We start from the raw sequence: 25,248 nt of genomic DNA, 5'->3' as shown, positions 1-25,248 counted from the left end.
AAAAAAATCGTAAAACAAGCAACCCTTTGAACATTCTGTTTGTCCGGCTATTAAGTGCTAATAAATACACCAAAAATGTATTGATTCTTGCGGACGTGCAGGCCAGGTTTGCATGTTTCCATGTTTTTATAGCTTGTTGAATTTTCAACATGACTGACTAAAAATAAATGTTATTTTAAATGAGACTTTCAATTAAGCATTTTAAATGCATCATTTTGTAACAACTCAACATACTGTGATAACAGGCCTAGCACTAAAGGTGTGTTTCTTAAAAGTAGCATGGCAGATCACAAGCTTATACCACTTTTCTAACAGTTTAAGTCATCATTTGTCTGCCTAAAAACGGGTTGACGGTGACAAACGTCACTGGTTGTGGTGAAGCTCAGGGGTCGGTTTTTATCTTGTGTCTCAAATGCAATATATTGACTCAGAAATTCAAATTAACATTATTTGAGGACCACATCGGATATAGATTGGTTTTAATGACATATAATGGGTTTATTGATTACAAACTCAAAATACTTCACATTTATCCAGTTATATTGTTAAACTGACAAAACGTGAAACGTCTGCCAGCATTTTATCCTTGTAGAAGATCAGAGTGCAAACACAACATTAAGAGACAAAATCATCATATTCTCCCAGAGCTGCATAACGAAAAAAATAAAATCAATAAAACATAAAACTGCGTATATGGTTCCGTAACACACCGCAGTGGATAGCCCATGTAGCGCATCAAGTAAACGAGGACAGGCTCCAGGTGTGATAATGAGCTTTGAAACGCTACATTGATGTTCAAGTGGATGTCAGACTTCTCTCTCAAAGCAGGTGAAAACAGAACTGGCTGCTTCTGATTAATAATGGCTTCAGTGCGAGTGGCGGTCCGAGTCCGTCCATTGAACAAAAGGTGGGGAGAATGATTGCTTTCTATTTTCTCTCCAAGCTTTCCAAAATTTAGAAAGAAAAATCACTGTAGTTCACTTTTCCACAGAGAAAAGCAGCTTCAGTCGAAGGTGATACTTCATATGAAGGGGAACAGCACATCTATTCATAAGGTATTTGATCATGAAATTAAAAAGCCACTGTACTGCAGTTAATGAAGTTTTTTTTTTTTTTTTTAATCAAGAGTGGGCTCTGTGTTTGAAACTCTAGCCTTCAACTACTGGAGGGGACAAGCTGAAGGACACAGGGAAGATCTTTTCTTATGACTTCTCATATGATTCGACTGACAGAGGAAGCCCCACATTTGCATCCCAGGAGAGGGTATCTGTATTCTTTTATTTACTGTTTCAGCCTTATGCATACCCCTTTTTTGTAGGTGAAAATCATGTTTCTTGTCAAAGAGTCTTTTTTGCACCTGATATTTAAACTAACGCTCTCTCTTCTGCTTTAGATCTTTCAGGACTTGGGCTCTGATGTCCTAAAAGCTGCGTTTGAGGGTTTCAATGCCTGCGTGTTTGCCTATGGCCAAACGGGCTCAGGGAAATCTTACACCATGATAGGCCATGCGGTAAGGCCTTCTCTCAGCTTTCTCGGAACTTTAATGAAGGTTTAACTGTTCCATTTTAATTTATCTTGAGCTATAGCATTTCTATACACTTTTGTAGGTAATGTCCAACTCACGGACCACACCTGCCTTGTAAATTAGCCTCTCAATCATCAGGGACACCCAGGAAGTCACAGCCCTCACGATCATGCTGTACAGCTTACTTTGCAGAATACCCCAGTAGTACTAATCCAGGGTGCACGCAGACTGACTCCTCACCACATTAGAAACTGACTGATGGCAGCCTCATCAGACGTCCCTCCCTTCCCCATTTATCTCCATGTTTCTCCCCACTAATCAGAAAATGTGATGAGGGCAGCAGCCCACAGCTTTTCTCCCCTCACCTTGCACAGCAATGGAAATTTCACATTACCAGAGAGATTTCTGCTTGTCTACCAGGAGACTTGTGCAAGGTCATCGGCAGAGCTGCTGTCAACATGCCATATAATTATATATGGCTCTTAATGCTTACTATCTGTTACTTTGTAATTAAAACAAGAGGGCATGCAGCTCGAAGTGGAATTGCTTTTATGCTTCAGCAACTCCATATCAGATGAGCTGTTGTTTGTGTTGTTCAGCAGTCTTTGCGTGTGCTGAGTTGTGGTCGCAGCATAGCACAGACACCCAAATTACGAGAACATAATAGGAGCAAAATGAAATTGTCATTTAAAAGTACACTATGAGTAACACCATCATTTTGTAATTGAGGTTCTAAATGCACAATTTTCTCTTTTTAATGTGTCAGGATGAGAAAGGTTTAATCCCACGGATCTGTGAAGGCTTGTTCTGCGAGATATCTCACAGAAGCAAGAGCGATGGCGTGTCATTCTGTACAGAGGTCAGGTAAGGGACTGTCGTGCATATGCTTATCTTTGTGTCATGGTGCAGGACCACCACCCACACATTTGATCAATCATTAAACTTTCAGAAATTCAAAAAGATTATGGAAAAGTAAACTAGCAGCAGTGGGTGAAAGGTCAGTTTTCGGCAACAAGCTAGAACTGGCAAAGTATTCTGATAACAGATTGTTGCTTCTGTTGAAGTGATGCTCTTTGAGCTACAGGCCTAAACTAATACTTCTAATGCTAATGTACTGCCATCACAGATCTTATAATGTAAGGGTTAAATGACTACTACTGAAACTGTAGCACCTATAGCAATTTTACTCATCATAGTGGAGTAAAATCTGTAAAAGAATGAATAGAATGTCAGACATGTCCCCATCAAAATGTACATGTGGAATAAAGATGTCGCCAGAGAGCAAGCAGAGAGCAAGCAACTTAAAACTCAGAACATCTGTCTTTATTTGACAAATGTGAAGGGTCAGTGTAACATGAAGTGCTTCACAGAGATGGGGCATCATCAGCACTGTCACTTCAATACAGCCGTAAGGTCACCCTGAGCAGTGTGCTCTCAGCTCTATCATTATTTCAGAATCACACAAAGCTGCAGTACTTTTCATAAGTGCAACCAAAGGCATGGTGACCACCCACAAGGAGTGCACACAGGGAAGAAAACTCGTGTTACTTCCAGCCACAGTGACTCAGGCCTCCAGTCAGAGTAAGGAACAACAAAGATAATGCCTTTTCCAGTTAACGAGGAGTTGCTCACAGTTTTTTTTTTTTTTTTTGTTCTCACGTGTTTTGGACCTGAGGGCCACTGTATTTCACAGAGCTGCTAAAGATGAAAAGTTTACCACCTAAAAAAATTGTGAAAAAAAAAAAAAAACCCTTTCAGTTATATTTGGCACTTTCATGCAATATTCAACCTAATGGCCAGTGGTATGGTCTCATTGTTAATTTACATGTGATGGTCAAGCAGATAAAGAGATTGATTGTTCATTTCATTCAGCTAGAAGAGTCATTAGTCAGAAAACTGTAGGACTGAACTGTAATGCAGTCCTTTAAAGCCATAAAAAGACAACATTAAGACTTTATTACTATAATCAAATAATAATTGGATGATATCTAGTCTCATCACAGTATCTGTTTCATGGTTACATGTCCCAGCCGTACTCCTAAACGATAATGCTGGGAGATAGAATAGAGGATTTTAAGCCTATCAGACTACTGTGAAACCATTATTTTGCCATTTGGTATCATGTGTGCTGCTGGCACATGATTCGGGTTTAATTCAATGCTAGATTTTTTTCCCCTTTTGAATGGTTCTACCAGGCTTTTCTTTTGAAATCCTTAATAGCTGGGAAATGAAAGAGGAATGGCTTTTTACAAATGATACTTTTGTACTTAATTTTTTTTGGTTTAAACACAGCAGAATGATGTAATCGTGGATGAAATTGAAGTTTCAGATTCAGTGTTACTTGAAATGCCTTTTCTTGCAAGCAACATGAAAAACACATTTGCATCAAGTAGACAAGATATGACATTTGTTACTGATACTATTTAAAATACTTTCACGTTCCAAATCCACAACAAAATTTATGCTCATGTCAACACTGTAAAACATTACACATTTTGTATTCATAGGGAGGTGAGGATAGTTGCAATCCTATGTAATTGGCTTAATAATCCTCCCTGTTTTCTTATCATAATAATGGCAGCTTTGCCTCTAGCAATTTTACAAACCATCTAATATTATAACCCATTTGATTTCTCAACCCTCTGGCAGAAAACAAGCTGCATGGCTACATCCACACGATATGGTCTTCTGCCATTTCATTGCTGTCATGCTCTCGTAAAGCCTAATTGCTCCATGCCTTGCATTGTTTTTGAATCAGCCACTCAGAGTAGTCCTTTTGCCTCTTGCACACACCCACTGCATTGACCCTGCTCTGTGCTCTGCCGAAATCGATTTTGCATATGTTTGTTTATTCATTGCCAGAGCAAGCAGAGCAATGTATTCACAATAATTTGCCTTTAAACCTGCTGTGCATCTCTTTTCATAGAAGACTGAATAGGAACTTGTTGGTTCTCATTTGGTGCTCTGCCCTTCATATATCAACACTGAAACCCTTCATTAATTTGTGGCTTTGTGGCTTTGTGTGCAATCTTGGATTTTGCATTTGCGTTTCTGTCTTGGTACCAGCTATTTGGAGATCTATAATGAACGTGTGCAGGACCTTCTCAGAAAGAGAAGTGCACCCACAGATGTTGGAGGCTTAAGAGTGCGAGAGCACCCCATGGACGGACCCTATGTAGAGAGTAAGTTTTCTTCTCCACCCTGTGTCCATCTCAGCTGAGTTTGTATTAAACACAGAAATCTAATACAGAACAAAAATGTCAACTTATGTGTAGATCTGTCCAAGCACTTGGTACACAACCACAGCGACATGGAGGATCTGATCATTCTTGGTAATGCCAACCGTGTCACAGCGAGCACAGGCATGAATAACTTCAGCAGCCGCTCCCACGCCATCTTCACCATCAGCTTCACCCAGGTGAACTTCAGTGCTTTAAATATGTCCCTGCTGGCATGTCTTATTGTGGAAAACATTTTTTTTAAAGTTTCCCTGAAAACTTGTTGGATGTTGGTAAAGGCCATCCCTCAAGAACTCCAATTAGCCTTGTTTATCCGTTTTGTGCACTGTTGGTTTTTAGCATGTTTTTTTTTCCATCTTCAAAGGCTTTTTCATTTTTTTCCCATCTTAAGTAGCACTTTTGTCGTGATACCGCCTATGTGCCTAAGTATTCCTCTGTGATGTTGCTTCTTTTGAACTACAAGAAGATGGCTCAGTAATGTTTTTGGATGCCACAGGCCTGGTTTGACGCAGAGTTGCCGCGTGAAACGCTGAGTAAGATCCACCTGGTAGACCTGGCGGGCAGCGAGAGAGCCAATGCCACGCGCACCACCAGCACAAGGCTGAAGGAAGGTGCCAACATTAACAAATCCCTGGTCACCCTGGGCAATGTGATCTCAGCTCTGGGTAAATGGCAGTTACAGCATGACTGGCACATCGTGACTCTCCGTCTTTCTCCAGCATCGAGCGAGACATCTCAGTAATAGATAGTGGATAATGATTGTTTTCTATACGAGGGCTAATTGTTTTCTGTTGAATCACTCCACTTATTTCAAAATAAAACAGTGTACAGGTTACTTTTATAGTTTTCCTGTTTTGCAGCAATTTGTTTGGCGTCATTGCAAAATAGTTTTTCATCACCTGACCTCTGCTAAAATTGTGACTGTAATTAAATTCACTATTTCATTTTATTGAGGGTATTGGCAAAGTGAAGGGCTTGGTGAAAACACTTTTTCAGGATTTAATATTGGACAGTGACCCTTTTGATCCCAAAATGGATCTGTAGAGCTTAACATTTCATACGTTACTGGAACTTGGCAGTTTCTGAGTCAGTGTTTTCTCTCTGTGTGACCACCCAGCTGACCTTTGCATAGAAGGACAGTCAACAAAAAAGAAGAAGCAGATCTTCATTCCTTACAGAGACTCTGTGCTGACCTGGCTACTGAAAGACAGCCTGGGTGGAAACTCTATGACTACTATGGTAGCAAGTATGTAGAGTAATCTCAGAACTCTGCTAATACAAAGTCACCCTTTTTACTCTTTTCTGTTAGTGAAAATGCAAGGAGATGATGTTAACCACCTAATTTATTTGTTTTTCATGCTTTATCTCACCACTGCTCATCAATGTGCACACTCCTCCCCGCATGGCAGCCGTTTCTCCTGCTGATGTGAACTACAGTGAGACCCTGAGCACTTTGCGCTACGCCAGCCGAGCTAAAAGCATAGTGAACTCTCCCACGGTCAATGAGGACGGCACTGTGAAGGTCATCAGAGAGCTGCAGGCCGAGGTTACCAGGCTCCGAAGACTGCTCGAAGAAGCCAATCAGGTCCCACATGTGTTTCAAGATAAAGGATACAATATGTATGTTGACAGTCTATTCAGCAATGTTCTGTCTGTTCATGATTACTCCAGGTTTCCCGTGGGGAGCTGTCTTCCTCTGTGAAGATAGAGGAGGAGCTGCATCAGAATGAGGAAAAGGTGAGTCATCCTCTGTCAATGGAAATCTGTTGTTTTGATGTTTTCTCCGGAAAATAATACACCTGCTATTTCTGTTATTCTCCCCAAGGTTCTAGCACTGACCAAAGAGTGGACCAGCAAATGGGGCGAGACTCAGAGTATTCTGCAGGTACAGCAGTGATTCATTCATGTGTATAAACCGTCTGTAAATGTATAAAGACCACACATTGCCCCCCACAAAAATACACCATTGCACAGAGGATGCACAAGTTGGGATTTAAAAATTGTTTTAACATTTAAAGATCAACACGCTCATGGACTTTTTAAACTACTCATATAATTGCGATTTCTTTGTTTTTCTTTGTCCCTTACATGTATGACTAAGCCCACCAGATGGCCCTGCATGTGTCTGGTTGCTTTATTCACACTTCTGCTCAATGCTTTTATTCAGAGGCAGGAGTTAAAAGGAGAATGAAAATAAACTATTCCTACCACACATTGATAAAGAGGCCAACTGAGCGCTTGTGTAAATATCCAGGGGCCAATTTAACATCAGGTAGTTTGAGTCACAGACACCCGGCACTGTATGTTCGATTCTTGGACATGAGCTAGAGAACAACACACGGTAACTGGGGAGACTTGCGTGATGAATTGCTTCATTCCAGTCATCAGTTTGTTGAAGGGCCTTCATTCAATCAGGTAGTATAAAAAGACAGCCAATGACTTGCAGTAAAACACTGCAGTTTGACTTCTGAAAGTGATTTTTCATAACATTTCAGAATAAAATGTGAGCTACCCTTGTTCAGTTATGTTCTTTGGAGCTTTGTTTTTTCCAGACAGACAATAGTTTGTCAGGCACTGTTGTTTGTTTTCGCTGCCTACCTTTTTGCCTCTGCCCCCATTTTCAATTTAGCAACATGTCAAAACAAATTTGTATTTCATTTTCAAGTCCAATATGCAGCGTATTTGGAGAAGAATGATGGTGCCATTTGAAGCTTGGTACAGATGGATGTATGTATAAGTAAAATAGAAGGCATCTGACTAACGTAGTGTGAAGGTTTGCTCTATTAATTTTAGCACTAACGATCAACAAAAGCCAGCTCCCACCGGCAGTTTTGACAGAAGTTGCCTCTTGCAATACAGACATCCTACCAGCAGGTGTCACTGCAAGTCTTGTGAACAGCCACAGCCACTTCATGGAGTGGAAAGGGCAGTGTGGGTAGAATCGTCCTGGCATTTCAATTTAATTTTCCATCTATTTAGATTTAAATGGCATCCAAACTCAGAGTTCTTGTAATGATCGCAAAGTTTGTGTGTGACAGTGTTTGGGGAGTCTGATGAAGAGAGAGAGAACAGACGTGCCTTCTCCTTCAACCCAATGTGGTTTCTCTGAGGCTGGGACAGGGTGGCAGCATCCTTGCAAGACCCCAAGCTGCAGAAACAGAAAAATACCACCGTTTGCCAACCCACAGTTTACACTGAACACTTTTCTCTGTTGAATTTATGCCCAACCTCCCAAATAACACCAAATGTCATCTGTTCGGGACTCGTCGCATTCAGCCAAGCAGCCTGTTGCATTATGCATTGAAGTGTGAAGCGTGCCAGTCATGAAAAGTGTGAGGTGACTTGTCTCCATCATACATGCTCACAATGGCAGGTTTTGCATGGATTTAAACTGTCGTGTTTATATGGCCTTTGAAAGATGTCTGAATAGATTTGTGCATTTCCAGCTTGTGGCAGCCACCAGTGATCCTGCACCAGAACAGCAGAGTAAGAGGTCAGATTGCTTTGGGGAAGCTACACATTTAAGAAGACATTGTGGAAAGATTTAGAACACCCCACGCATGAATGTCTGTTATATAATTAACATTCTAATTCTGGAGCAGGTGACATTAATGGCTCGACAGCCCTTTATTCATGACAGTGGAGTGGAACTCATTAGCAGCTGTCACTGCTCCTAATTAAGAGGTCTTGATTATTGACATATGGCACTTTCGTTTTCGACTGTCCGGCATATTAATTCAAGTTCCACTGCTGTAAATCTATTTGTATGTTCGACCGCTGATGACTTAATGTGCAGAGGCCACGCCATCCATCTCTCCCGGCCTTATTTAGAGCTGTGCCCGTCGGTGTAGAAGCACCTGTTATGATGCATGATACAATGCGACTCGGAGGCGAAAAGGCCACCGTACTGGTGACCGGCAGGCGCACTGGTGTAGCTGAAACTCTAAGTGTTTGACGAATGACTTTATGGATTTGACATTTGTCTTCCTGCACATTTGCATTCTGCCTGAGTGGAAAAATGATAAGTGGGATTCCTGCATGGAATGCTGCACAGACATTACAGGTGGCATCTTTGCTCAGTTGAGTACAGAGAAGCTCATGCAGCCCCAGTTTGAAAATTCAGCACACGTAGTGAACAAACAACAGCCTAATTGCATTGGTGGAATTTATTTAAGTCTTTTTTTTTGACAAATGGCCTTCAACATGTGTTTAAAAAGGCCGGTTGTGCTATCATCCAGCCTTGGTGCTGTAGTCTGGGGTGTTATCCATAGAGAACGCGCACTATCTCGAGCACATGCTTTTCAAATTAAGAGCAGTCTTCTCCCAGTCCTCAAGACTCATATATTTTGTGTTTAATTCAGTTACTGCCGTTGCTGAGAGCGAGATGAAAATTTCTGCTCGGGCCGTGAGGAGACAAGTTGACCAAGAGCGGTGTAAACAGAATTTTGAATTCTGTATTCAAAGCAGATTTAGAATGCAAAGTTATTCATCGTCAGCTTCCCAGATTGGTTACAGGGCATGTGGGAAAGAGAAAGTAATTAATGAGATGGATTCCACAGCAGCCTCTTTCCAGACAGAGACAGCAACAGATTGAGAGAACAGGAAGAGGGTAAAGTGAAATGTTGTTCTACTCGAGGCTATATATACAGTATATGTACACGCACACACACACAAATTTGTGAGGAGTTCTACCCTTTCAGGTCCCCTTGTAACACAGCATGGTGGGAGGAACCTCCATTTCAGTTAACTAAAATGAACCACAGTGTTTCTTTGATCCTAGTAGTCTTTGTATTTCCCAAACACGCTACAGTCAGCACAAAGACACAACTTAAGCCTTCAAAACTCTGAACCGGGCTCTGTTTAATGTCAGTTTACCCCATACTGTCAGCAGTTATACATCATAGTTAGTCATTATAACATTTCATGACCTTTATGTATTCATAACGGCAGCTTGCATTTTGGCTCCAAACTAGATGGATGTTCTTAATATAATTCATGAAAACTAGTTATTATTTGGCCAGGTCTGAAACAGACAGTGAACACATGTGTCCTAGGAGTCATTCATGCATGCCGATCTCCTTGGTCAACTGTACTTTACACATTGGTAACAATCCAGCGGATTTTCACACTCTTTAACAAATGAATGACACAAATGATAAAAACCTGTGAAACAGCATATATATATGGTGCAGAATGACAGCTGTGAACTGACATGAGTTGAAATGGGACACGTAGCATGAGAATTTGTTGACTGATTCGGAACCCAGGAGTGCCTTTAGTTTTAGTTTTTAACCACAAGTTGCATGCATGGCAGCATGCCGTGGACTGGAGTGTATATCAAATTAATTACACAGCACATTCATATTACAACCAGAACAACATCTTTATGGTTCTGCCTTTTTAATGTTGAAGACACATAAATAACATAAAGGGGTGGGAAAGAAACAGAAAGGACTGTTGATACGATGCCAGTTGTTTTTTGTGTCTGATGGAATATGACCAATCACTACAAACAAAAGGCTTAATGAACATGCCTTTTTTAAGCGTTATTCATTTTAACTCTCATAAAGAGCACCAATGTGGAATGTAAATACAGCTCTTTCAAGGAAATTAACCTTTCACTGTAACGCAGCAACTCAGATGCAGAAGTTTTTTTCTTGTTTGTGATCCAGTACCTGCTTATCTGTTCTGTTGGCAAGTTGCTCCACTTCACAAGGTTGATGGGCAGCCAGGAAAGAATGATTGGTCGGTCTAGTATCGCAGTGTTTTGAAATGCATATTAACCAAGTCGGGAACCTGAACTGTCAAAGTGCTGAGAAAAATCCATTAAAAATTCTGCCCAACCACAGATGATGGCTTTTAATGGAAGCCTAAATGCTGCCCGAGCCTGGCTGCTGGTCTAGGCCACAGTTAATTACAGTATGTTCGCCAGCTGCCTCAGTCTGAAAGCAGGCCTTTTTTTTTCTTGTTGCACATGCACAGACTGACTGACTGACTGACTGACTGGGTGTGGTGAAGAGCAACTTTCTCTGGTATGTGAGGAGAAAATAAAGAGGATCTCATCTGTTCCTGTTGTCTGAGAAAAGTGACACAGGGCATTAATCTGCCAGGCTGCTCCTCACCTCTAATGAAGTCTGTGAAGAATCCCTTTTAATTAAGTGCAGGGGCTGGGGTCGATGCCTCTCCTTCTTCATTAGAAGAAAGGATTTCTCCCGTCTCACAACTGCCAATGAGCGAGGTGGACACGTCTCTCACTTCACGGCCCAGTCTATCGAAAGAGAGTAGGCGGAGGTTGAAAGAGAGGAGAAACTAGTTTATGCAGAGTGTTGCCTCTGAATCCTCCATATGTGAGATTTTCTGCTCTGCCTCTTGGGGAGGTGCTTATGATAATCCATGGCAATGTGAGGCATTAGTCCACCAGCTTAACAGGAGAATACTTCTGATAGGGCCACTCATACCAGGGTAGACTCTGGTTATTGAACCACAGCCATTGCCCTGCGAGGAAAAGGTTAGCGGCCTTAAACATTTGCCTAGAGTTAAGTTTTATGGCTTAATTCAGTGTGTCTGTTGAACCTAGCAGGTTATCCAAGGCTAAGTGTTTCATTTCTTGTTGAATAATTGGCAAATTAACTGCCCAAGAAACTCATTCTGTCTTTTTCCTAAAGCTTAACTCACACCTTTTCCAGTCAAGTTAGAAATGAAATAATACTAAATGGCTAAATGAAAGTTAAATGAACATCAGCCCTTGACAGACAAATGCTGTAAAGCGGTGTGACACATGCTTTCACGTTTCCTCAGCAGCAATTGGTGCAGGCAGTGAAGCGGTGCATGGAGCAGATCAGAGGTCGAAGTGTACCCTTCCTGTGCTTTAGATAGCTTTCAAGGATTAAATCAGTTTCTCCACTTCTTATCGCATCTCTGAAGACCGTCTCTGCAACACCATTAAATACACATTTAGCAGGGATTTCTGGACAAGCAGATGGTATCCATGCATTCATTTTTGTTTAATCTTTGAGCTGTGATGCAGGTGTGTGTGTGTGTGTGTGTGTGTGTGTGTGTGTGTGTGTGTGTGTGTGTCTGTGTGTGTGTGTGTGTGTGTGTATATTTCGCCATACTGATCAATAGCCAATGTGTGCGATATGGATATTGAAGTGTTTTTCATCATTTGCATCTGAGATTTGGCATTTATGCAAACACATGCAAATATTTAAGGACGGGGAAATGAGAATGCCCTTATGGAATGATCTTTTACTGACTCACTTTACTGCAGTTATTCACTTTCCTCAACAAATAATGCACGAATTATGAAAGGACATGTTCTGTAGCTTTACGGTTAAGCCAAGGCATACGTTCCACTTCATGTGAGCCTATGAGGCACAGGAATTCATCCTCCTTTCAGACACGTTGTAAATGACATGGAACGGGCTGAAGTTTGTTGCTGTTATCTGAAGTTGACATACTTTACAAGCTCAGGAGTATTTTAATAACAACATACAGTGTTCGTAGCTATGTATTAATAAAGCCAATGATGCATGGTATACAACTTGTGTGTGTGTGTGTGTGTGTGTGTGTGTGTGTGTGTGTGTGTGCGTGTCTGTGTGTGGTGGCACTGCGTCTGTTTCACTCGCTGAGCACAGTGTACAGTTTGACTCTCGCCACGATAATCTGAATGATTTATGGCGTCTCTCTTGCCGTTAGCCACTCTGCTGCTTCATGGCGACACATGGTTGGAGCGCCGCTATTCAACTTGGCCTTCAGGCAAGGAAGAGCAGTCATAAAGAATTCAGTTTTCTGCTGGTTGCCATTAAATGTCTGTCAGCATTTTTATTTCATATTGTGTGCCATTCCAGCTACAGGCTACTGAATGCGTTTTTTTTTCTTTTCTTTTCTTTTCTTTTCTTTTCTTTTCTCTTGTGTCCTATAGGAGGAGACCGTGGCTCTGAGGAAGGAGGGGAGTGGAGTGGTCCTGGATTGCCACTTACCTCATCTGATAGGGATTGATGAAGACCTGCTCAGCACTGGAGTCAGCCTGTTTTATTTGAAAGTGAATAGATCATTTTTCATGTAATTCATACAGTCTCTACTTTTTCCCCAGAAATCATTACCATCCAAGGTCCAGCGCTTTCTTTAATTGCTCAGCTTGTCCAACAACAGCTCGCACATCGTATCATGACCTTTTAATCTTGACTACAGGAGGGCAGAACCCTGATCGGGAGTGATGACGCATCATGCAGTCAGGGTATTGGTGAGTCAAGGTTACTACACTATTTTCCCTGCTGCTGTTATCCATTGGACTTATGCTTTCATATTTAATTGTATTGCAGTGCTTCATGGGCCTGGGCTCCTCGCTGAGCACTGTGTGCTGGAGAACCGTGCTGGGACCGTGACTCTGATCCCTCAGGATGGTGCGCTGTGTTTAGTCAATGGCTCCGTGGTAACTGATCCCTGCCAGCTGACTCAGGGTAAGCATTTCTGCAAAGCTACTACGCTTCTGATATTCCTTAATGAGCATGGCGGGGAGGGAGCAAGGCATGTCTGTAATAATGAAGATTTCTCTCTCAGATTCACAATTATTTGGCTAGTGGCAGGCAATAACGCTCTCATCCATTTTGAATGCAGTTATATGAGATCACTGCATCACATCTGCAAATGAAATCCACTTTATGTCCCTGGCTTCCCCACGGCAGCACTCTCAGGGCATGAGTAGATTGTGAACACAGCTCTCTACAGGGCAGATGCCATTTCTCTTACTAAACATTTTGAAGGGCGAGAGGCCCTGGACAAAGCTCCAGACAAAGCCCCAGGCCCTCCATTTAATTGGCAGATGGAGTTGATAGGGGCGACAGGTTTGAAGTGGGCCACAGCATTAACCTTTCAAAGGACAGAAGCAAGCCAGGCTGAAACTCCTGCCCCCCTGAGCAGACCCTGCTTGCCGGGGCCGGGAGCTTACTGCCTCCTCATCCACACTGCTTTGCTTTCCAGAGATAAAAACTGCAGACTGAACCAGGCAGCGCAGGGCCCGGCTCCGCTAGTCTCTTTTATAACCATTTCAATTTATCCAATATCCCCTTCAGAAACGGCCGCATCTGAAGCTATTTTCTTGAACAAATGATAGTAATTTTCAGTCCAACAGCAGCTGGAATCCATCACCAGCTGCCCTCTCAGGTGCTTTGTCACTCGTCAGAAGTCATTAGTAGTAGCAAGATTAGTATTTGTTGCGCCAAGAGAGGAGGAGGAGACCTCGAGAAAATCTGTGGATGTGTCCATATGAGCTCAAGTCTGATATATAAACTCTAATATCACTTCAATTCTATAGCTTTACAAGACTTCTGAAGTTTCCTTGGAGCATTTTCTCTGGTAAATTATCCCCCTGGTCTAGGCCACTGCCAATCACATTGGGGATTGTGTTCTTCACGGCAATTTGTTCACTTTACCTCAGCAGAGCAAAATGTTGCAGAACTCTTGTGCCATTTGTCAAGTTTCCCCATGTTTAGTGCAGACAGGAAGATTGCCATGGCCAACATCTTTTGGTCCTCAGCGTATTCATGCATTATAGATACTGTGACACCCAGATGTCTGCCAGGTGTCAGCACCATTACTGTCACTTGCATCTGTCTAGAAACACATCGCATTTAGCCTCTGCCAGTATGTCTCCAAGTGTAATGCTTAATTCAGTGATCTGCACAGAATTTATGCTAAATTTTAAAGTTTAATTTGATGAGCGAGTTGGTGATTTTCCACTTTTTTTTGTGAACTTTTACCTTGTCCCCCTTCTCCCTCTAGGTGCAATCACACAGCTAGGAAGAGGAACCATCCTCCGATTTAACCACCCAGCTGAAGCTGCCCGGCTCAGACAGACACGCCAGGTACAGACAGTCAGCCAAACTACAACAGTTCATATACTATTCTGCTGTTTCTGTGAAACAGGGAGAAAAAAAGAAAAGATGCTGCCTTTACTGCATTTCATTTTGTAAAAGCGAGTCAGCATCATGCACTTGTTTCTATAACTACAGCTGTAATACCTGCTTCCTTCAGCAAACACTGCTCATGGTTGAACTCTCATTCACACTTCGCTCCAAATCAGAAACGCCACAACAACACCACCGGTGTGATCCATGCAGATTCTTTCTGATCAGAATAAGAACTACAGCCCTGCTTTTTCAGCTGCTACTGCTTGTTTTTGCCTGTTTAGCATGAAACTCTACTTCTTGGTTCTCATTAATTGGCTCACAAAAAAGTGGCGGACCTGCACATCAAGAAAAATCTCTCCACAATGTTGAACTGTTTTCAACCTCAGAAAAGCTTTCTGCTCTGCCTGAAAGGAGGCCAGGTGCAGCAGCTTTCAAAACTGACTGCTTTTCGTCCTGCCTGCAACAGCTCCCTCTTGGCTTTTCATGTGTTTTTAAAGAAGCATTGTGTGAATGCACCCTTTTCTCCTGAGAAAACCACTACCAGCATTTCTCTCCAATAATTTTGTTAATGTTTAAGCATTATTGAGAAGTTTGAGTTGCATAAACCTGAGTGGGTGTAAGAATAATATCCCATGAGGGTCAATGCTCTTGGAAGGATTGGATCATTTTTAAATTTAACAAACAATGGCTGAAAATGTCAAATGTTTAAACTTAGAAATGAAAAGTTTTACTGCAGTTTGTTGTGGTGTCAAATGTATGAGTGTGTGCTGCTGGTGGTAGCTTATCTCAACCAGAGAATACTCTGAAGCCTCTTATATCTGCACAGAGATATGGAGAAATACATTTAATGTGAGTACATTTCCACAAACGTGCCTATGCAAAACATTCACCCTTTGACTTCCATGATTTATTGTTTTACAACACTGAATCATTGATGTAATTAGGATTTTATTACATGGATCAACAGAAGAAAGAAAAATTCTGTTAAATAAAGACAGATTGCTGCACCTAAATCATCACTTTTGCAGCCATTTGTCTTCAGACGTTGCAGTATAAGCAGAATGTGCACAGTTGAAGAGGGACAAGTGATTTCTTGTTAAATAAGACAGTATCTGTAAGGTGCAACTGCTGCTTAATCAATGTCTTGGCAACAGCTACATCATTAAGACAAAAGGAAAGTCCAAAAAAAATCCTGCCAAATTCACTGAAATCTGCCAATTGAGAGACGACACAAAAAGAGCGATTAGATCAGGCAGTCTAAAGCTGCTCAGATCAACCATTCTAAAAAAAACAGAGACTGTGTGACAAGAGCCATATGAAGCAAGGGTCCTATAGATGCTGAAAGAGCTGCAGGCTTCCATTCCTGAGAAGGGAGACACTGTGCATACAAATACTGTTGCCTCGGTGCTTCACAGATTTATGGCAGAGTGAAAGTTGCTGTGGAAAAACTCCTGTGACATGTGGCTTATTGCTTGTCAGGGACAAATGGAAATAACCCAAGGGGGTGAAAATGTTTTAGAAACGTATAAGCAATGAACAAGCATTGATCATTAAATAATCTGATAACATTGCTATGATATTCATATTCGCTGTGTTTTGAGAGTAAGCTCTAGTCGACTACCAATTTTAGAATACAAAAGGAAATGACTTGATCAGTTAATAGACTCAGATTGAGTTCCCTTTCAGTGTTTCCTCCTGTGCTTTGTTTTATGTTGTGCTCCGCTTCTGTTTTTTGACAGCTTTCTGCTCTCTGCATTATGAAAAGTGCACATTATTACAGCCAAGTAAAGTGCAGACATCCAGGCCCCGCTGTGGTTCCAAGAAGAGCCTTTGCCATTCATTTTTAACACCGATTCCAAATGAGAGAAGGTCTCAAGAGTTACACATTTCGTTCAGTCTGAATATGTGCCAGCTCGCTCAGAATGTGGAACTGTTGTGCAAAGAAGTGGTTTTTAAAATAGTCACAAATTGTCTAACGTTCCCTCTTAGTTTTAGAGTGATAATGCGGAAACCCTCGGAGAGAGCAGTGCTGAAGATGAAGCTATAAAAACTGCTATAATGGGCCAGGTTGAACACTGCAGCTGCCCACCAGGCGAAATGCGTGACCCTTTTATTTTGGGAAAATGACATTTCATTTTTGGAAGAGCTTTGATTTACCAGATATTAGATTCTGAAATTCTCAAAATGTCTCGAAAAGCTCTTCAATCTCCCCTCTCGTGTGTCTGTGTCATGAATACTGATGACATACAGTATGTACTATAATTAAACCGTTGTATAATTGTAAACCTACCGTAGGCAGCTGTCAGTCATTTCTAAAAGCTCAGACAGATTTTCGTTTCACAGCACTGTCTCATTTTGTTGTCTGCAGAACGGGCTGCCATCTGCCGTCAGCCTGTCCTTGACTGACATGTCGAAATCTACTGAGAATCTGTCCAAGAAGATGCTGCAAAATCCAGGGTGAGACTTCTTCAGGCACTGCGTTACAGCTCTCTACACTCTGTGACCCAAGCATAACTGACCCCACTCCACCTCAATCTCCACAATGTGCCTGCTTATTGAGCAGCATTCATCTGGCACGTAGACCAAATCAAAGCTATAAATCATGGCAGCATTTCTGTGGTGAGAGGTGGGGACATGCAGAAAGCCATTCTGAAGCGCTTCATGCTGAGCCAGTGGAAATCACAGCAGGCCTGTCTCCTACAACCGAGGGCATGTCCCAAAATGGCCTGCAGTTCTGTAGGTAGTGAAATGCCTTGTGTCACTTTTCCAAAATCACTGCAGTGCATTTGAAGTTCAGTTTTCCAGAAGATTCCCAGAATGCTCTGTTTAAAAAAAAAAAAAAAAAAAAGGCACTGATTGGAAGTGACATTCCTCTTGTGCTTCGCTACACTTCCAGCAGATCCGTCTCACATTAGGCCTTTCTCAATCTGCCTTCTTGTCTGTATTTGTGAAATGTCATCAGCCATGGCCCGAGTAGCCTCCCGTACCAGTTCCAAATCCACATTTAGCCAAGTTCAATCCAAATGCCTGGAAGGACTCATCCTCTGCTCATTTTATCAGGGATTTTTGGCACTTGTGTGACTTGTTGACAGCATACGAGTGTCCCAGTGTGTATTTACTACTGGCGCTAAAGTCTCTGTAGTGTAAACAGAAGATGTAATGCTTTCCTAAACTTTGGTATCAGAGTCGAAACCTAGCATGTGGCCGTTGGTATATTTAGTAAATACTGAAAATGAAAAGGGGAGGTATGATGGTTGTCATTTTAATATAAAAAAACATTCTAGTTAAGATAAAAGATGAAGCACTTTTAGAAGGGGCCTTGTGTACACTGAACTACTACTAACATAACCGGTAAGTTTGATTCAGGTAAGTTGATTTAGATCAGCTGAAACCAGGATGTAACAGATAATTTATGAACTGAGAGGAAAACATAGAATACACCAGCTCTTAACTGGAAACATGCCATCAAGATCATTTAATATGCCATAATCACGTTAAAAACTCAATGTGATGTGGCTTTAAACAGCGGGCTCTAATACTTTCATCAGTGCCAGTGACGTAGCCCACCTAAATCAAACTTCACCTTTTAAATGCTGCAGCCCACCAAACTGTGAGAAACATTATGTTAATGTGACAGATCTTTATACCTGCCACTGCCTTGGAACTGTGCGACAGGCCATTGATCCGTCAGTGTCCTCATGTTCATTGAATTAGGGCCCAAAATCCAATTCACTCACTCATGATTCACCACCTACTGAAGTCGTGAGCAATTTGAGACCCCAGCCCTCCCCACACTCTCCTGATTTGATAACCCTGATGTTTTACAGCATGTGGAGTTGTCTGACATGTAATTTCCCTCACAGTGCAGTATCCCTCCAAAACACTGTGCTTCCAACTCAGGTGATTCATACTGCTTTCTGACACTGCCTGGATGTGGAAAGGTGGACACACGTGTACATAGAGTATTACTACAAGGCTACTATTAGCGGAGTACAGCAGCTGCTGTCCTCTGCTGCATCAGAAGCGCTTGGTTTGTGGGTGGAAGATGAAGAATGGAAGTCCGTAGGAGGCGGTGGTGGACGGAGAATCAAGCGGCTTGACTGAAGTCTGTAGGTGTTAATGGCAGATCAGCAGTCAACAGCTTTTTACAGAAGAGAAAATGTACAATACACAGAGGCAAATGTGGCAGTACGGTACATCGCAAAATATGCTCTGATCGTTTGATTCCTCTGTGGGTTTCAATTTTTTGCTGGATATGCATCATAAAATAGAGAATGGTACCTTTCAACTGATGTTCGTTTTTCTGTCTTGTTTACCTCCTCTCACCTGGCAAGATGAACCATCATCTGTTCAGGCAGTGATGACGGGCAGTGAGGAAAATGTCTTTTTCATCTCTCATTACTTCGTTACGTATTCCAACCTTGTTCTGCTTGTTGTTCTCATAGCAAATACTCCCTTGCAGCAAGGACAGAATTGATCTGTCCGTTTGCCCAATCATCTTTGAAATAATCCTCAGTGGCAAGTAAGAGCGAATAATTTGAATTCAAGCGGTGGCTGTGGATATCTGTTCAGCTCTGGGAGTGACACGAGATATCAATGAACTGACCTGCGGTTGCTTGAAGGCGGGTGCTCCATAGCAACAAAAGCAACCTGCTCGTTATGGACTACATCAGTTGGATCACACACTTTCTCACTTGAGAGTTTGGAGTGAAGAGGCTAAGTGCATTAACAAAAAAGTCTGACCTGCTCCTTTCAGTGGGAACACTTCACATTTCTGCATTCATCCAGATCTTTGATTCACTGATTTTTAATGTATGTTATATTAAAATGCATTTATGTCATCTGAATGCTGATTTTTTATTTTTTTTTTTTTCATCTAGCCTTGCCTCTAAGCATGAGGTGTAAAAAATATATGGATATGTCTGGCTGTGTCTTCTGGCGAGGTTACATGTTTTTGTATTGCGCATGAATTCATGACTGTCCACAAGTCCCACTTGAAGAAGCTGGCCCACTGTGTTTGATTCATGTTATTCAATGGACTGGTTAACAGAGACCGTATGTTGGAGTCAAGGTAGAATGAAGCTCTTTCAAACCCAGCAAGTCTGGACTCTGAGAGCACCCAGTGATGGAGGAGGCCAGCTGATGTTTGACCCATGTGGCTTTTAATGGCCACCTTAACATCTGACAGCCCTCTCAGTACCCTCCATCTCTGGCCAGAGAGTCAAGTGGCAACTTTCCTCTTTGCCTCCTCTGACCACTGACAGGCTGTTGTTCAGGACCTTCAACGTCCTGAAATGGTGTTTTTAAACTGGTTAATGTCCATCACCATGGGAGCTCCTGTGCCACTTAATGTCTCCTACCACTGGCTTTAGTGCAGCTACAATAATCCTACCTAACCTATGTAGCTCCAAAGGTTAGGCTTATTTTTCTTTTGTGTGTCACTTCATTTTAAGCTGTTCATTTCAGTCAACATCCCAGGTTCATCTTTCAGATATCTGGGTTGGAGTTTCATGAAACAAAGTGTACTGGAAATGTTTGAAAGTATGGAATGAGATGTGTTAAAGGGTGCATATAAAAGAATGCAGGACTTGTGGAATCACGTGCTTGCTTCATTAAATCTGTGTGTGTTTGGATGTTCATGTATGATGTGATGGCTAGGAGGATGGAAGAGAAGCTCAACCAGCAGGAGGTGGACTGGCAGCAGGTCCAAGGAAGCTTGAACAGATGCAACCAAGACATCAAAAGACTTTCAAAGGGAAATGGTGGGGCTCCCCATCAACAGAGAGCAGAAGAGAAGGCAGAGGGTGCAGAGATGGCAGAAACTGGGAATGGGTAAGTTAGTGGGAGGAGAACTGTGCTCTCTGTGGTGATGTTAATGAGTCTGTTGTTTGTGCACCAGTTTTGTTCAGTCATTCCACAGCAGGAACAGTGTAAACCTCTGCATGTGAGCAATGAGTGTGACTGAAAGAAGTGGTATCCAGAAAATGTGGTCAGGTTGTTAGACTGGGGATCCCAGATCAGTGTTCCTCCATTTATTCATGTGAGTAGACAAACATTGCAGAGTACAGGACATCCTCTGTACTGATCCTCAGGATCTGCAAAAATCCTTTAATCGTATCGAGGACCTGCGCTGGTGTTCCTCTTGTTGATGTTGTCAACGCTTTAGTGCTCCCGCTTTCCCCCTCGTCAACCTGCAGCAACACACAAAGCTCAGCCAAAGCCGCTGTTTACTGTCAGAAATCATTCTGAGCTGTATATTTGGTTTCTGCTCCCCACTCTGGAGTGCTGAGTATTGTATGTAAATCCTCAAATCAACATGCACAGATTCTATTTAATTTCACAGCTAGTAGAGTGTCTCTAATCCCATCCAGCCATTTGGGCTGTTTGCTTTTCAAATCTAATGGATGGTTTTTCTGAAGGGGGGGGGGGGTTTGGGGGTTATTGCAGTCCCGTCATTTGCTTGCAAACAGTTTGAAGTCTCCAGTGTCACACCACAGCAAATAATTCAATTTGCTATTGAAAACAAAGAGTCTGGCAGTATGTAGAAGCATATAAACACAGCTGTATTGTGCTCATGCCTCCTTGTATCAAAACATGTTTTTGTTTTCTGATTATGAAATGTATTATTTCATTTTGTATCTTCACTATCCTTTTTTTCAGACAGAGGGAAATGCTGACTGCAGAGACAGCTGAGTCCAAAGCGCCAAGCAGCTGTCTTACCCCTGCCACAGTGGAGACGCTCATCACAACAGTATGTATTCACACTTTTCTACAGTTGCAAATCAAACTCTTTATTAAATATTAATGAGAATAAGAATTTAATCAATATGTCAAGAATAGTTTCCGCATGGAATCAAGTATGACTTTTAATTTGTCTTAGATTTAATAAAGCTAAAACACAGTGTGCAGTGAGAATTTGTTCAGCAGTTTTTGTTTATCGAGGCACAATATTGCCACTGTGCAAATGAAGTAGTAGTCCCTTTTGTCTTTGCAAAGCAGAGCAAATGTCAATACCTACCCTCCCGCTCCAGCCAGAGCCAATACAGATTTTTATGAGGCATGAAATACTTTTTCCCTTGGCTTGTTGTGCTTGTTTATTATGCACATATTTAAACCCTGTTACACTTTCCTGTAGGGGTTTCAAAGAAAATGACACTCATTTTGTCAAAGCATATTGCAATGAGAGTGCTTTTGCTATATCTGTTTCTATATGTACCTTGTTATTCTTTATTCCATTTTCCTGGGCATGTATTTATGTATTCAAATATGATTGAATACATAAATAAATATATGTTTTAAAGGGGGTTGGGTAAAATGGTTATTTCAGTTCCTTATATTGTAGTGAACCAACTGGATTTTTCAGTTACTTTGTATATAATCTTTCAGGGTTTTATTTCCTCTTTGTTTCTCCTTTTCTCATCCACCTACACAATACAAACTAGGCCATACCTGGAAATTATCCTGTCCCTCACACTGGGTTTGATTTGGATGGAGACACATTGCAGGGTGGGGTAAGCACCAGGGATGACCAGGAGCAGGAGAGGGACTTGTGTCATAAATCAGAGCTAGGGCTCATGTCTGAATCGCCGTGGAGGAACGCTCCTAGTGGGGATGCAGTTGCAAGTTATAAGGGAGAGGAGACTTGGTCAGGGGATGCCAGCTTTCAGCAGACAAGTGTCCTGGGCCCGGGTGATGGATGTGGCACGAAGCCAGAGGGGAATGCTAATGAGATCCAAGGTGTCATGGCTGACTGCTACGAGGGGAGACCTGGCTCTGGTGGGAGCTCATTAGGCAGCATGTCCCACCTGCACAGCCGCGGAGGAACTAGCTCCATGTCCATCCTCCCACATACCAGCGCTCATTCTCAACTCAACAAAAAGCCTCTCAGCAGTCGGGCAGACTTCTGTCCACCTGAAGAAACCACCTTCGAGGGCCAGTTTGGCTGTGAAGAGATGGATGAATCTGGAGGTTTGAGGCAGATCCCAGGAGTGTGCGTGAAAGAAACCACAGCAGCTGCAGTTCAAAGCTCAGGGCTGCGCTCTTTGGTCAGCAGAGTTTCATGGATTGTCCAGGATGCAGCACGTCTCCTTTGGAGCTCTCCTACAGTACTGCAGCAAGTCAGGGAACAGGGACTACAGCCTGTTGGGGTCCGCTGGTCAAGTCATGTTGTCTCTCTTGTCAGGGAAAGTAAAGTTGTGTCTGTAGTAAAGGACAGCCAAGTCTTCTCCATGGTTAAAGGCAGCTTTGTCTTCTCTCTGTTCAAGGATAGTCACATTTTTACTAATTTTGAGATAACTGAAAACCTTCAGCTTGAGGAGGCGGCTCAGATGATTCAAGGCTGCATTAATCCAGACACCAAACAAATCCCAGTGCTGACACCAAAACAAACCTTCAGCAAGGCAGAAGAATTACCAGATAATGTGTCGCTAATCCCAAAAGATATCAGGATAACAAATAAGAGTGTCAGAGATCTGTGGTTAGCACAGGAGCAAGATATAGCTGGTATTCATGCAAAACAAGGAGACAAACTGATTACAGAGCTGTTGCCAATTAAACACATCAGTGATCTTACCCATGTACCTGAAGATGAAGATCAGGCATCAGAAAACTCTTGGACTCTGCAGAACAAAACAGATGTTAAAATCTTTAGCCAAACACTGATAGAATTTCCCGATTCCCTTTTGAACCTGCAAACAGTGTCATTACTAGATCTGATGAACACTTTACAGTCTGTCACCTCCACCTCACTGCTCACCTTCCAGAAGATTATAGCTCTGTATTGGCTGAATGTTGCTTTATGCAGCCAACCTGAGCTCCGTCCAGCCCTCCTGATCCTGGTAGAGACTGGCCTCTACACCCTCACCACAGACTCTGGGCACCTGGCTTTGTTTCATCACCTCCCCTTGTTGCAGCTGAAGGAGGTGCAGATAGGCTTTGCAGGCAACAGTCTGCATTTGATGGGCAGTAATGAGGAGAGCATCCTGTGTGTATATACCTACAGCCAGAAGCTTACCAAAGAGCTGTGCTGGGACATACTTGGTATCATCTGTCCTGGGGACAACAGGGTCTCTGAGCACCCTCTGCTCCACGGAGACTTGATGAAGATGTCTTTAGACTGGCAGACCTATGTACCTGACCTGTTGCTGGATGCTGGTTTAAGGGTTTGCAGCCAGTTCCAGAAGAGTACTGCTGATCTGGTTTATCTTCTTCATTGTAACATGGATCGAGAAACAGTCCCTCTGGGCGAGGTGCAGCTACTACTCTACACATGTGTAGGGGTGTGCATCATACCCAGTAGCCGTACTGAGCCGCTGGCCCAGCTTTTGCTTACTGGTACCCACCTTGGTTTGGTGTGGGAGGATGCTATCTTTCACCCCGCTCCACACACTGTCACCACAATGCCCCGCCGTCCCCAATTCCATGACTTAACTCTTCGTCAGCGCTCAGATGTGCGCTGCATGCTCGTGCATGATGAAGATGAGCGGGGAGCTGTCAGGCTGGATGTAATCCTAGCAAATATGAGGGGCAGGGGTCACCCTGAAAGCGTGACTAAGGCAGCAACCTCGCCTGCACATGCTTCAAATTCATCTCCGCATACAGAAGTGTGGAAATTAACTTTCAGTTGCTCCTCTGAGGCCGCCTGCCTGATTAATCACTTGTCAAATGTCTGATCAAGGACTGAACAGCCAGTAATGAACAGCCCAGCTTGAAAACTCTCACTCACAGGGAGCAATGGCAAAAGTGCATCCCAAACAGACAGTGCAAAGGACAGCTTCACTGTTAAGTGACAGTTAAAACTATGACCTATTTTTGAAGTTTCTCCGTGTTTTCTAGACATTTTTGTCATTTTAATATTGCATGGCTTTAGCACTTGAAGGTTTTATCTGTAAAACACTTGAATCCCTTTGTTCTTTCGTTTTTGTTCTTTAACCACTACCTCCCCATTATTATCTTTCTCAAAGGTTGTCAGTTTAATGCGAGATGCTTTGAATAATTGGGGGTTTAAAAGTTCAACAGTGAAAATTAAAACCTTGTTTGTATCAGTTTCATTTCTTTCATGGGTGTTGTCATATTTTTAAAGGGTTTTAGATTAGCAGTCTGACAAACTTTTCACACATGCTTAGTTAAGTTGTATATATGGATGCCAAGTTGTTGCCAGTTTCAAATATTTTATATAAAAATAGATCTTTTGAAATGTATGTGTCTGAATGTGTTATGAAAATAAAAGGAATGTAAATCCACTGCTGCTCCGGAGTTCTGTTTATCACTTAGAATACAGATAAGCTCTTATAGTCGAGGTTTTTAACTTGGGAAAACAAAGAATTCAGAGTCTGATGCATTTCACTGCTTTCTCTAATGTCTAATATTTTGTCTTCCTATTATCTCCGTCAGGCTTTCTTGCTCTCTCCCCTCCTCTGTGATGTCAGCTTTGGCATAGGTTCCTTTCTCACTTTCAGCCTCTTCCTCACCATCTAGGACTCTGAATCTGTATTCCACTGTTATCACCTCTGAAAAAATATCTTAGTATCTGAGGTCAAGGCGATCCACCACTACAGTTACTACCAGCACAATT

At 42.3% G+C, this 25,248-nt stretch overlaps 1 protein-coding gene across 1 annotated transcript; it reads left to right on the top strand.

Annotated features, from left to right (window-relative positions):
- The first annotated feature begins 860 nt into the window (after window positions 1–860).
- Window positions 861–25,151, top strand: kif16bb (kinesin family member 16Bb). The gene is given in 21 exon segments (XM_070978066.1): window positions 861–907; window positions 992–1,054; window positions 1,140–1,263; window positions 1,394–1,510; window positions 2,292–2,389; window positions 4,592–4,707; window positions 4,801–4,943; window positions 5,261–5,429; window positions 5,882–6,010; window positions 6,174–6,349; window positions 6,436–6,501; window positions 6,590–6,649; window positions 12,689–12,808; window positions 12,958–13,009; window positions 13,089–13,226; window positions 14,548–14,630; window positions 17,044–17,132; window positions 20,334–20,507; window positions 21,336–21,426; window positions 22,118–24,178; window positions 25,068–25,151. Coding segments are annotated over 21 exon segments (4,200 nt in total).
- The last annotated feature ends 97 nt before the right edge of the window (window positions 25,152–25,248 follow it).

The sequence above is a fragment of the Chaetodon trifascialis genome, chromosome 13, assembly GCF_039877785.1.
Source record: "Chaetodon trifascialis isolate fChaTrf1 chromosome 13, fChaTrf1.hap1, whole genome shotgun sequence".
Lineage (NCBI taxonomy): Eukaryota > Metazoa > Chordata > Actinopteri > Chaetodontiformes > Chaetodontidae > Chaetodon > Chaetodon trifascialis.
This window is presented reverse-complemented; position numbering and strand designations above follow the sequence as displayed.